We start from the raw sequence: 13691 nt of genomic DNA, 5'->3' as shown, positions 1-13691 counted from the left end.
AGAAGTTGTACGCTCCAGATCTGCAGAAAGTACCAGAAATTTGGCTATTTGGATTCACAATTGAGACGTACCAGTAAAACTCTTAAGGTGGTTGGAAATTCACAGCTGCCTAAACCACAACATTTATTGTTTTTCTAAATCTGGCGTCCCAATGTGGCCTTGGCAACTTCTGCTAACTGGCTATCGACAAAATATCTCCTGGATGTTATATAAACACGACGCTCTTCCCCAGCTCTCCCCTACCAGCTGTGTGCTGATAGGACTATGCGGCCAATTGATAAACCTCCACCTCTCTTCTCAAGGACAATGGTGCTTCTATCAGTGTTGATAATCTAATTCTTGCAAACACACTCAGACTTACCGTACCCTTGCTGAATCTTTACTTATATGTGTGTTGCTGAGGTTTTTTGTACTACTTTAGACTCTATTGTGCTCAAAATAGAGTCTGAAGTATTATTTTTATTCCTCCTATCTTACTTTACCTAAATGTGTGATTTCATTACTTTTCATAGATTTTCAGATTTCTCAGAAGGATTACCAGCAAAAGCCAATTATTAGTATTTCATTACTTTTTCATTGTTTTTTAGTTTTATCAGAAGGATTACCAGCGAAAACCAAATATTATTAGTAATTTGGACTTCAGCTGCTCTTACACCAATGACCCAGCTTTCTTAATTAGACTTCAATGGACTGTTATACTTAGTTCAACTTCAGCACCAGTAAAAGCAATATATCATTAGCACCTGAAAATGTGGATTAAAGCTGTTTTGTACCAGTGACTCAGCTTCCCTAGTTAGAATTCAGTGGAATAATGAGACTATTAGATTTTTCAGAAGGATTCATAGATTTTTAGATTTCTTAAAAGGGTTGTAGTATAATTTATGTATTTTTCTGTGTCTGTATCTGTTTATTTTCTAATTGTATGTACAGCGCTTTGAGTGTCTCGTTACTGAAAAGCGGCATATAAATAAACTTACCTTACCTTACAAACACTTTACACAAACTGAGCACGTGTGCTGCAGATAGCCTGCTAGCATCAAGATAGCTGAGTTCAACACAAACAAAATCAAACTTCATAAAATGAAAAACGTTTAGATTAATTCATTCTAAATCACTTCTATCACTCTGCCCAAACCCTAACCTCGTTTGAACCGTGCTGAGGAAAAGTTGTCCGGGCGACGACGAAGTTTGAAGAAACTCTGTGAACAATAGGTCAGCTACAGCTAACCTCGGTAGCTGTGGCTGGGCGGCTCGCTCTGTCGGCCGGCCAACTGCACAGTTGGTACGGTAACCACGGTGATGCGGTCCCTGTTGTCCTCCTTTCACACCAGGAAACTGCTTCACTCGGCGTTGTAGAGACAAGGTCTCTGCTGGGAACTCTCTGTAACACAGTTTGATCTGTAGAAGTCAGAGAGAAAAGTCAAGTCATGCTTGTACCTTAATTATCCCCTTTTTATGAATGAATACCGGATTCTTCCAACAGTAATTCATTCGTACATAACTTAGTGCATATGATCGGTGATCGTATGACACTCTTGGATCCAGTTTGAAGAGTTTCGGTCTGTTTGCCAGCAAAAAGACATTAGCGCACTTTGTCTCTCCTACCTGCTCCGCAGCAGGGTCCGGGTGGAGGAGATCGATTCATTGGAAAGGTGGGGGTGTTGCTATATAAATGAACTGAATTGAAATATTATTTATTAGTGTTCATAAATGCCCACCTATCGGTTGATTATTCTATTTTATTAGGTTTAAAAGATGGGATCTAATGTTTTCTGCTAAAAAGTCTCATAATTAACCTGAACCTGGGAGTCTGAAGGCCAAGTCCTCCTCTCTGATTGGCCGAATGCAGCCAATATTTGTCTCTGGGAAAATATTATCAAAATGATCTGAATAAGCAGAGGAGGAACAAACTAAGGCTGATTGGACTCAAAGGTTCCTCTTGAAATGTTACACACAGTGTGACACACAAATATCAGTTTAGTTTAAAAAACAATTAAAGGTGGATCATCCAGACTATAAACTGCTTGAATGTTCTTTATAAACAGCTATTAGCAAAGGCCATATTAATGCAATCTGCAGTAAGAAACATTTAGGAGATTTTGGGTCCAAAAATTAAGAGGATAATTCGAAGATCCAAAAACACAGAAGAAAGAAGTTAGATTTTCCCAGAGCCAGAGAGACAGCATAGAGCTTCATTCTGACACTGAAAGCAGCTTTAACCTTCCCTCTGTTGTTTTCCTTCCAGGATCAGAGTCCTTAGAAATACTTCATCTACGTACTTAACTACTTTTGTTCCATTATCTCTGCAGTCAGATATCTGAATCTCACATGTCTGATGTATAAATCCTGTTTTAAAACACCATCAATTCATTTGATGGATGTTAAAAGAAGAAACCAATGAGATGCAGTGAGGTCATGATGTTGTGGAGCAAGACAGACGTTTAACTCATGACCAAACTTAGTGTTGTTATTGGTTTTTTTCTTAAATCCACTAAGAGCCAAACTAACTCAGATGTGTCAAACAGCAGATCTGCTTCTGATACAGCACCGGTTCTTCAGTACCAGAGTCGTATATCAGTAGCGGAAAGAGAAGGAACTGGAGTCACGTGAACACTAGCACTGGTTTTAAACTGGTTGAGCAGTAACACTAGTGTATTACCCAGGATTTGCGTTGCCTGTTTCTACTGAATGGAAACACATTGTTCCAAGCACAGGACCTTGTGGAACACCTTCATAACTATCTGGAAGGCAGGCAAGAAAACTTGTGTCAGTTGTCTGTCATGTCTGGACAGTGCACTGGTTCAACCGCTGGATTTGGAAGCTTTTTCTGCTGGAATGAACAGTTTAACAAGGAAAGAAATATTTTCTTATGTTTTCTGATAAAATAATCAGAAAATCTGGAAACAGCCAAAGTCCAAAGGAAAAAAAAAAACTACAAAAGACCTTTAGACATCCTGGAGAACTGTGACTCAGGACCACCATAAAAGATTACAGGAATGTCTGGCTGCTTAGACACAATGATAACTTTATCGACAGGAGGCAGAAAACAAGTTTAAAAAATGTTCTGAACAACAGAAAATGAGTCCATGAATTATCAGCAATAGAAACAAGGATGTCCAAAGTCCACAAATATCTGACAAATGTTTGAGGAACAGCATGATTAAAAAATGGAAGAACAGTTAAATACAAATATAAGAAAAAGATGTTGAGGGTTAACTGAGAAAAGGGTAAGTTCAATGTGTTCACTTAAGGAACTTCACCCAGAAAAGAACGGTTTCTGGGGAACTGCTCTGGGTTCGGAGACGGAGTCCTGCTCAGAGGAAGGAAACCAGTTCTTTATAAACATCTGATTTCTACCAAATTCTCACGTAAAAAGAGCAATATTTTCCAACCATATCAAACATACAGTATCAACTCAAATGTTCCTGTAATTTTAGGTCTAAATGTTCTCCAGTCTGAGTGGATCTTATGTCTGGATTAGATTTACTCTCAGATAAGTGATGCATGTTGCAGCTCGGGATCACATTAATAATCCAGACGCATGCAGGATAATAAACTGAGGCCAGCTGCCCTGTAGAGGAAACCGGAATGAGTCCCATTCAGGCTGAAGACACTGCAGCTCTGTTAACTGCTGACAGCAACAGTTTCTGTGCCTGTGTCGAACCAAGCTGGCGCTGACTGTAGGGCAGCTGGAGGCCTTTGGCTCCCCTGGTGTCAGAAACACTCACCGCTGCTGTTCCCCAGCTTTTAAAGCTCGTTTCTACAGATCAAACTCTGCTTTTGTTTTTACAGATTCATACCTGAGCTCAGGAAGCCACAGCCTGAGGAAGAGGAGGAAGGTTTCAGACAAAAGAGACACAAACATGTTAAACGTTGCAGCCGGCTTTATTTTACTGCTTCCTAATTCACCCTGCATACTGGATCATACTGGGCCAACTGGACCAGAGTTAACACAGCTAAATATCCACTTGCTTTACCATTTATTGTCTCATGAACAATCTCGGCTCAGTTTCAGATGTTATCACATATTTCCGAAATGTGACACGATGCTGCAGCTCGGCTCGGGTGCTCCTTCCAAACATTTATTTTTGATTCTGACTTTATTTAACAGTCAGTCACGGTCAGCAGAAGATCTCAGAGACAGCAGTGTTCCATCTCTTCTGCCAGAAGGACGTTGCTCCTGAGGCTTTGTGGCTTTTTCAGAAGAAGCTTTGCAAACCTAGGCAGTTCTGCTATGTCCTGTTTCAGTGAGAGGAGGCTTTCTTCTTCAGCCCATCCAAACAATCCATACTCTAACCTAGTCCTGATGTTAAAAAAAATCCCACATCATCACACCTCCACCACCGGGCTTACCAGTAAGGTATGAGGCTGTGCATTAGAGGCAAAAACCCAAACATATTTTTTTAATTATCTTGTTCTCTTGTCATGAACTTTAACCTTCAACCTGCTCACTGAGGCCTGTAGACTCTGAGATGAAGCTCTTGGAGTTTTATTTATCGTTTCTCTGAGCATTGTGCCATCTGAGGTGAATCTGCTAGTACTTCTGGGTAGATTGTCTTCTTCTGTATAAAATAATGAACTGTAAACATTTTGGAAATGTCCTATTAACCCTTGAAAGTTTTATGGGCAGCAATGGTTGCTTCTCTAAGGTCATTGCTAATGTGTTTTCGACTCGGTGTGGTTAACACACCTGTATGCTCCTGCTTTGAAAGAGATGATCCCACCGGTAATCAGTGCATCTGAAGACAGGAAGAGATTTTAAGGCTAAAATCAGTCAGAACAGAGCATGCCTTGCATTTCTTTTGTCATATTTATGAATACACCACACAGACTAACATGTCTGACTTCATGTTTATCACTGAGCAATATGGACCTCTTTCATGCTACATGAGTTCTGCAGGATATGCGACACTGTTGTCCTAAATTATGCAAGAGGACTTTCTTCACAGCTGCAGCTTCTCCTCATCTTGTCTGCAGTAGTTTGTCTAAACCAGGGGTCTGCAACCTATGGCTCTTTGGCCCTTCAAAAGTTGCTCTTAATATTTTTCACTAAACATAATAAACAAATGAGAAATCATTTTGAATTTAAAGACTGCTAGTTTAGCAGTACCTGTATATGATTTTTTGCTTTATCTGTGTAAAATTTCCACTGCAGAAGAGCATTAATGGTATAAAGGAGATATTTCTTTTTGCACAGTTATGTTATTCAGCTATAAACTGCTTTATTTATTGATACAGGTTACGTATATGTCCTCATTTTTTAACATTTATTTTCTACGTATTCAATATATATTTGTAAAAGGATCTTTTTCCATGGTTTCTTTCAAGAAGGAGCATTTAGTCCAACAACAAACCAAATTCAATAAGGTTTATATTGTTAAATCTAAAAGTAATCTGTTTCCTAATAGAGAAGCAAGTTTTCAGGCTCTAGTCAAATTTCCTTCAGTGCGATGAGGGTAAAAATGGTGCTTAGGCCTGAAAAGGCTGCAGACTCCAGGTCGACACAAACTCTGATTTAAAAGTACGAACTTCACAGAGTTTAAAATCTGGAGAATTAAATCAGATCTGATAACATTTACATGCAGGAGATCTTTTCTACATGATTTAATTCATCTTTAAAGTTTATTTACTAAATGTTATTCTCAGCATAACCGATCAGAATAATGAAATTAATTCTTATATTTCAGAAACTGCTTACAGTTGATGTAAGGAGTTACATGCAGTGCTCATTCAGGTGCATCTCAGTAAATGAGAATATCATTAAAACGTTAATAAAGTTATTTAATCCAAAAAGTGAAACTTATATCAAACCTGTCTCCTTACACAGAGTTTTATAATTCAAGCACTTGGTCTTGTTTATTTTTATGGTTCTGACTTCCAGCAAATAAAATACCCAACATTCAACTTCTCAGAAAATCAGAATATTACATCAGATTAATAAAAAAATGATTTTAATACAGAAATGTTATGTTACGGCCAATCATCATGAAGAAGACTGTTGACTTCACAGACGTCCAGCAGACAGTCAGTCAGACCCTCCACAAACAGTTATTGTTAAAGACTACATCCATGCATAATAATGAAACGTTGAGTGGAAGGAAAAAGTGTTAGAATAGGTGCTCAAGCATCTGAGATAAACACGGGTCTAAGAGGACATTGAAACAAACCACATTGAAGGTTTGAGTGATATTTGTAGACAGTGGATGGCGTCAGTGTTTTAAGATCCACCACACAGACTATCCAGGACCTGAGCTAGAGCTGTTACATATTACTAGCAAGGGCTTCTGCCCCTGGCCAACACAAAGTATCAATACCAGCTGTAATGACCACAGTCACTGTGCTTCATTGGCCTGTAAACTGGTCTGACTAAAACCCCACAGAGAAACTATGGGCCATTATCAAGAGCAAGCTAAGAGACTGTATTGACAAAAATTAAAGTTGTGTGGAAGGAAAACAGTGTGATAGAAAAATGTGCACATGCAACAGGCAGCTCACAGTTTTCAGAGGATAGGGAAACAAACCCCATTCAAGAGATTAGGGAAAATTCACGGCCGCCAATGTATGTACAGTACCACAGTTTTTCTTCCACTCAACCTTCCATTAATACGTTTGAATACCTCCCTTTGTGAACAACCAGTTTCTTTAGCAATGACCTTTTGCAGCTTTCCCCCATTGTGCAGGGAGTCACTGACTGGACAAATGTCACATCAACAGTCTTCCCCGTGATCATGTAGGCCATAAGAAAACATTTCTGGATTAAAATGATTTTTTTTGGTGACCTGATGAAGTATCATTATCCAGAGAAACAGTTTTTCAGGTTTTCATTAGTTTCAAGGCAGAATCATTAAAATGAACGAGTTTGTGGAATGTTTCTGTGTAATTTACCAGTTGCATTTCTTGAACTGAATTAGTGGAATAAATGAACTCTTCAATGTTCTAATTTATTAACAGCTGGGACTCGAACCAGCAACCAATCAGCTTTGAACCTGCAGGGATCATCAGAAGGCACCGTGGCTGACCACAGGACGTGTTACGGTTCGGATCACTTGTCCAGAGTGAGGACAAACGGTACCAGGGTTCCTCGGGCCTCCGCAGGACACGGCAGCACCTCCGGCAGGAATCCCTCCCGCTCATCACGCACCTCGAACTGCAGCGCGTGGGTGCGGCTCACGCAGTAGATGCGGTCTCCGAGCACCGCACAGCGGAACGGCTGCAGGTTGTCCAGCGGGAAGCGCGCGCCGCCGTACCACACCTTCACCAGGGTGTTGTACCTGTACACGCTCACGGCCGCGCGCTCCCGCTCCACGTCGAAGCGGTAGATGAGGCTGCGGTGCGCCACCATGTCCGCGGAGCGCCGCCGGCTCTCGTTGAACGGACACTCCTCCCACTCGTCGCGGCGGCAGTCATAACGCAGCAGGCGGTAGAAGAGCGAGCCGCCGGACACGAACAGCGCGCCGCCGCACGCAACGGCTTCGTGCGCCACCGCAAAGGAACCTTTGGGCAGCGGAGCCACGTGATCCCACCTGTCCGCGCGCGGGTCGTAGCGCTCCACGGTGAACAGACACTCCCCCCCGATGGCGTACAGGTACCCGTCCATGGAGACTAGCCGCAGCTGGCAGCGCGGCTGCGTCAGCGGGCGAACCGGACTCCACAGACCGGTCCGCGGGTTAAAACAGAACACCTGATCCGACGCCTTGGAGCGGCCGTCCGCCTCCGTCCTCATGCCGCCCGCCACAAACAGGTAGTTGTAGAGGGTGCACATCCCAGAGCCTTTAATCGGGACCTCCTCCGGCAAGAGAGTCAGCACCTCCCACCGCTGGGTGTCCGGGTGGAGGCAGAACACCCGCCGCTGGGTGGGGTCCTCCAGCTGCGGACTCTGCGGGCGGCTGCTCTCCCGGCTCCCCACGCGTTCCAGCACCTCGGAGGTCTCGGCCACGGCCAGCACCTTCCTCCCCTCCGTCCTGCGGGCCAGGATGAGCTCCCTCTCCGCCGCGGTGAGCCGGCCGAACACCGCGGGGCTCCGCAGCACCTGCAGGTAGTGATCGCTCATGAAGCTCAGCAGCCGCTCCTTGTCGCGCTCCGAGCCGCCGCGCTTCGCTTCTTCCAGCAGTTCATAGCAGTTTTCAGCGGTGATCTGCAGCGGCTTGTCTGCAGCTATCGAGCCGGGGTCTGTGCGGTGATCCGCGGCGCAGATGTCTGGATCCTTCCTCTTATCCGCTTCCATCTGTTCCATATCTACTGGTTCGGTTCGGTCAGCGTTGTGTCAGGGCCATTAATAGCCTTTGTATACAAATCCTCAGCAGAGTTGACGCCCTGCCCGCTGCCCTCTCATTTGTTCACGCTGTTGCTTCAAGTTGTCTTTCCTGCTCTTCACCCCAGATCTTCTTCTTTATCTCCTCCGGATCCTCCGCCGATCCGCCGGGTCGTGGTGGCTGCCGCAGCCGGGCTTCCCCTCCTGCTGTCTGGCTGCGGTTCTTACTGTCTCCGGACACAAAGCCGCTCACTGACCACAGGGCTCTTCCTCCCTTTCTTCCTCCTCCTCAGTCCGAGGCTCCAGACTGGACTCCGTGCATACGCCCTGCAGGCGGAGCGGAACCACGGCGGTCCTGTGGAACAATGGCTCCGCAGAACCTCCCAGGACTCAATGAGGAAAGATTTGCAGTGTTTTCAGTTTTCACACAAAGCAGCAGAGGCTGCAGAAAGTTCTGCTTGAAGAAAAATATTCCTTTCTGGGCAAACAAGCAAATAAAGTTCTATAAATTCCGAGATTATGCACAAAAATAAAGAGAAAAGTCTTCTTCTATGAAATATCTGAGCTGATTTTTCTTTTCTATCTGAATTATTTAGTAAAATGTCGCTCCTTCAGTTTAGCCGCAGTAACACCTGAGCATGAGCGGAGTAGCTGTCCTTGGTGCTGATTTTGGATCATTCGGTCCCAGCAGGTCTGCAACTGAACCAACAAACACTAACATTTGGACATATAACCACCTCCTTCTGTATTAAGTAGAACCTCTCATAAACTACGTCACAGATTCAGACTGACCAATAACCAATTTAATTAAATGGCTAATTTAGTTTTGTTTTCCTAAATGGAATAACGGAGTATCTGCAACAAATTTGAAAAATTATACCGAATACTAAACCAACATAATAAAGAAACCAGAATTTGATCCATTAAAAGTTGTGTCGGACTGAGTTCTGGTTGATTCTACAGTCAACAAATGAATCATTTCCTCTAAAGCTCACATTTGTTTAAAGCTTCTCCTTAATCTGCGCCGTCTAATTTAGCTAATGGGTTTCATCTGTAAATCAAAGACGGTGAATGATTTGTGTCTCAAGCTAAATATCAATGAATTTATCGGCAAACAGCTCCACCTGCTGGACGAATGTCACTTTTACAGTTCTGTTACTTCACGAAATGCTCAAAAGTTAAATTTTTAGTTACACTTATAAGTCTGTGCATCACGGCAGCCTTTTAATTCTAAGACCTCAGACATAAGAACATGTTTAATGCCCAAAAATACATTTTACTTTGACTGGGCCACTGCAACACCTTTTTTCTTTTAATGTTCAGCCATCCTACTGTATATTTTCTGCTTCAGCTGTCTGATGGATGGCCACCGTGCTTGACAGTTGATTATGAATATTTATTAAAATATATAATTAACGCTCATGATTAATCATTTATAATTCCTAACCAATGCAATTTATGTCAGTTAACTTATATAGCACCAAATAGCAACACTTTGTCTCATGGCACTTTACAAAGTCAATTCAATCAAATTATACAGAGTTCAAATCAGGTTCATACATTCCAATTGATCCTAGTTATCAAACAATGCAGTCAAATTCAGTTTCTTATTTCAAGGTGGTTAAATAGTTTTTCTACCTAAGGAAACCCAGCAGATTTCATCGAGTCAGTGACTTGCAGCTTTCACTCCTCCTGGATGAGCATGCCAAAATCATCCATGTTTAGATGTTCGAAATATACAATGCGGTTGTAATTGTTGGGCTACTAGCACTTAATAATTATCAATAATAAATAAGAAGGCAAGGAACCATGATGAACATCAATACCAGAAATAACAGTTTTGTCATGACAAATTAGGTTTTTGCAGGACCAAAGAGCAGACAAGAGGGAGGAAGCAGCATGGTGAGTAGATGAATGCTTTTAATGATAAGAACAGGTAAAGTTTTAGGCAGGACATGAAAAACATAGACAGGTCTAAGGACATGGAGCAGGTAGTAGCCAGGAGGAACTGGTGGAAAGTAGTGAAAACGGGGAGAATAAATACTGAGGTAGGGTGGAGAGTGGACAACAGAATGGGATTAATCAGAGGAAAACCAGGAGCAGCGGGTGGAAGAGAGACTGAAGGCACCTGAAGAAGGGAGGCTAATTAACACTAATGAGCAGGGATTCCAGGGAGGTAACAGAAGCATTTAAGTGAACAGAAATCAGTTAACAAAAGAACATAAAAGCACTGAACTAGGAGTACTTTCTATGGGAAAGAAAAGTAAAACATTAATGGTTATAGTTCCTTTAGAGGCTTCATCTAGGAGAGAAAGACAGCAAGGCAGATGAACTCTGAGCCAGTTTTTAAGTCTAGAGGATGAAAGAGAGAACATAGAGTTAGTAACTGTAGAATTTCAATTCAATTCAGTTTTATTTCTATAGCTCCAATTCACAACACATGTCGTCTCAAGGTTCTTCACAACAGTCAGGTTCATACATTCCTATTAATCGTAACCATTGAACAGTTCAGTCAGATTCAGTTATTTACTCAAATTGGATAAAAAGTTTTTCTATCTAAGGAAACCCAGCAGATTGCATCCAGTCAGTGACTTGCAGCATTCACTCCTCCTGGATGAGCATGTAGAGACAGTGGACAGTCACTGGTGTTGACTTTGCAGCAATCCCTCATACTGAGCATGCATGTAGCGACAGTGGAGAGGAAAAACTCCCTTTTAACAGGAAGAAACCTCCAGCAGAACCAGAACCATCTGCCATGACCGATTGGGGGTTTGAGAGAACAGAGCAGAGACACAAAGAGAACAAAGAAGCACTGATCCGGGAGTACTTTCTATGGGAAGGAAAAGTAAATGTTAATGGATGTAGCTCCTTTAGTCGTTTCATCTAGAAAGAAAGAACAGATAAACTCTGAGCCAGTTTTCAAGGTTAGAGTCTGAAAGAGAGCACATAGAGTTAGTTACAGTAGAAGCTCAGTCAGTAGCCATGTCTAGGAGAGAGAAAGGTTTAAACACTGAAAGACAGGGCTATGTGGGTCATCGGTAGAAGGTGAGCATTAAGTTGTTGCCAGCAGAAGCTCGGACGATTCACCTCTCCAGAAAGGTGTCACAGGTAGACACGGAGTCAGGCTAGGTGTAGCTTCTAGGAAGAGAAAAGAGAGAGAACATAAAGTTAAAAGCTGAAATAACAGCAAATAATGCAAAATTGGAGAGTAGTGTGAGAATGTAGCGAAGAGGGTGAAAGTAGTCATTATGTCCTCCAGCAGCCTAAGCCTATAGCAGCATAACTACACAGATAGTTTCAGTTCAGATTATTTAGTTAAACGGCGCTTATTTACAACAATGTCGTCTCAAGGAACCCCACAAAGGGTCCCACTGATGGTCATTGTTATACTAAAAACCACAATGATTGGGATACCTCCCTCTGTCAGACTGATTATAACCATTGGAAAAGAGAAGGGGTCATACAGGTAGCAGAAATGGAGGGTGTGTTTGGACCTCAACCATAACTGAGCCGGTTTAGGCTAAACCTGACTCCCCCTTACTCCAACCAACAGGGAGGGAAGAAGACGGAGGGAAAAAATAAGGAAGATAGCTCCGGATAAACTAAGCCACTCTAACTATAAGCTTTATCAAAAAGGAAAGTTGTAAGCCTAGCCTTAAAAGTAGACAGGGTGTCTGCCTCACGGACTAAAACTGGGAGCTGGTTCCACAGGAGAGGAGCCTGATAACTAAAGGATCTGCCTCCCATTCTACTTCTAGAGACTCTAGGAACCACCAGTAAACCTGCAGTCTGAGAACAAAGTGCTCTGTTAGGAACATATGGACCAATCAGATCTCTGATGTATGATGGAGCTAGATCATTAAGGGCTTTATATGTGAGGAGGAGAATTTTAAATTCTATTCTGGATTTAACAGGGAGCCAATGAAGGGAAGCTACAATAGGAGAAATATGATCTCTCTTTTTAATTTTCATCACAACTCTTGCTGCAGCATTTTGAATCAACTGAAGGCTTTTAACTGCATTTTGTGGACATCCTGATAGTAAAGAATTACAATAGTCCAGCCTTGAAGTAACAAATGCATGGACTAGTTTTTCAGCGTCACTCCTAGATAGGATATTTCTAATTTTGGCAATGTTCTGGAGATGAAAGAAGGAAATCCTAGAAACCTGTTTAATATGGGATTTAAATGACATGTCCTGGTCAAAAATAACACCAAGGATTTTTACTTTATTATCAGAGGTCAATTTAATGCCATCCAGGTTAAGTGATTGACTAAGCAGTTTCTTTTTTAAAGACTCCGGTCCAAAGACGACAACTTCTGTCTTGTCTGAATTTAGAAGCAGAACATTTAAAGTCATCCAGGTTTTTATGTCTTCAAGACATTATTGTAGTCTATCTAACTGGTTGGGCTCATCAGGATTTATGGATAAGTAAAGCTGAGTATCATCAGCGTAACAGTGAAAATGTATCCCATGCTGCCTGATAATTTTACCTATTGGAAGCATATATATAGTAAAGAGAATTGGGACAAGTACTGAACCCTGTGGTACTCCACAATTAACCCTGGAGTTTAAAGATGATTTATGATTTACATGAACAAACTGGAATCTGTCAGACAAATAAGATTTAAACCAGCCTAGCGCTGTTCCCCTGATCCCTACAACATATTCCAGCCTTTCTAAGAGAACATTATGATCGACTGTATCAAATGCAGCACTGAGATCTAACAGAACCAGAACAGACACAAGTCCATTATCTGAGGCCATAAGAATATCATTAGTGACTTTCAGCAGAGCTGTTTCAGTGCTATGATGAGCTCTGAAACCTGACTGAAACTCTTCAAGCAGGTCGTTGCTGTATAAATGTTCACACATTTGATTAGAAACTATTTTCTCAAGAATTGTAGATAAGAATGGAAGATTGGATATAGGTCTGTAATTTATTAAGTCATCTCGATCAAGTGAAGGTTTCTTAAGCAAAAGTTTAATTACAGCTAACTTAAAAGCTTGTGGTTCTGATCCATTTACTAAAGATAGATTAATCATATCTAAAATGGGGCTGGTAATCAGAGGGAACACTTCCTTAAATAATTTAGTTGGGATTGGGTCTAACCTACAAGTTGAAGGTTTAGATGAAGCTAATATTTCTGATAACTCAGGAAGCTTCACAGGATCAAAACAGTCCAAACACAGATCAGGTTCTGCAGTTATTTCCAATGTTGTCTCACTTGCTGAGGATGAAATAATCATCTTCAGGAGTATGTCAAAGATTTTCTTTTTAATAGAATCAATTTTATTTAAGAAGAATCCCATAAAGTCATGACTGCTGAGAGCTAAGGGAATGGATTGCTCAACAGAGCTATGACTCTGTGTAAGTTTAGCAACTGAATTAAAGAGAAACCTAGGATTATTCTTGTTCTCTTCTATTAATGAGGAGAAA

The 13691-nt window shown here is 41.8% G+C and overlaps 1 protein-coding gene across 1 annotated transcript; it reads right to left on the bottom strand.

Moving 5' to 3' along the window:
- Nucleotides 1-3869: 3869 nt before the first annotated feature.
- On the bottom strand, nucleotides 3870-8916 carry LOC124881687 (kelch repeat and BTB domain-containing protein 11-like). Its single transcript, XM_047387402.1, has one exon. The coding sequence runs from the start codon at nucleotides 8231-8233 to the stop codon at nucleotides 7043-7045; it is 1191 nt and encodes a 396-aa protein (XP_047243358.1). The 5' UTR covers nucleotides 8234-8916; the 3' UTR covers nucleotides 3870-7042.
- Between the last annotated feature and the right edge of the window lie 4775 nt (nucleotides 8917-13691).

The sequence above is a fragment of the Girardinichthys multiradiatus genome, chromosome 15 (assembly GCF_021462225.1).
Source record: "Girardinichthys multiradiatus isolate DD_20200921_A chromosome 15, DD_fGirMul_XY1, whole genome shotgun sequence".
In the NCBI taxonomy this organism is placed as follows: Eukaryota; Metazoa; Chordata; class Actinopteri; order Cyprinodontiformes; family Goodeidae; genus Girardinichthys; species Girardinichthys multiradiatus.
Note: the sequence above shows the minus strand (reverse complement) of the source record. Positions and strands in the feature narration are given on the sequence as shown.

Excerpts from the sequence above, each read along its gene's own strand:
- LOC124881687 (XM_047387402.1), bottom strand. The coding sequence starts at position 8,233 with ATGGAACAGATGGAAGCGGATAAGAGGAAGGATCCAGACATCTGCGCC.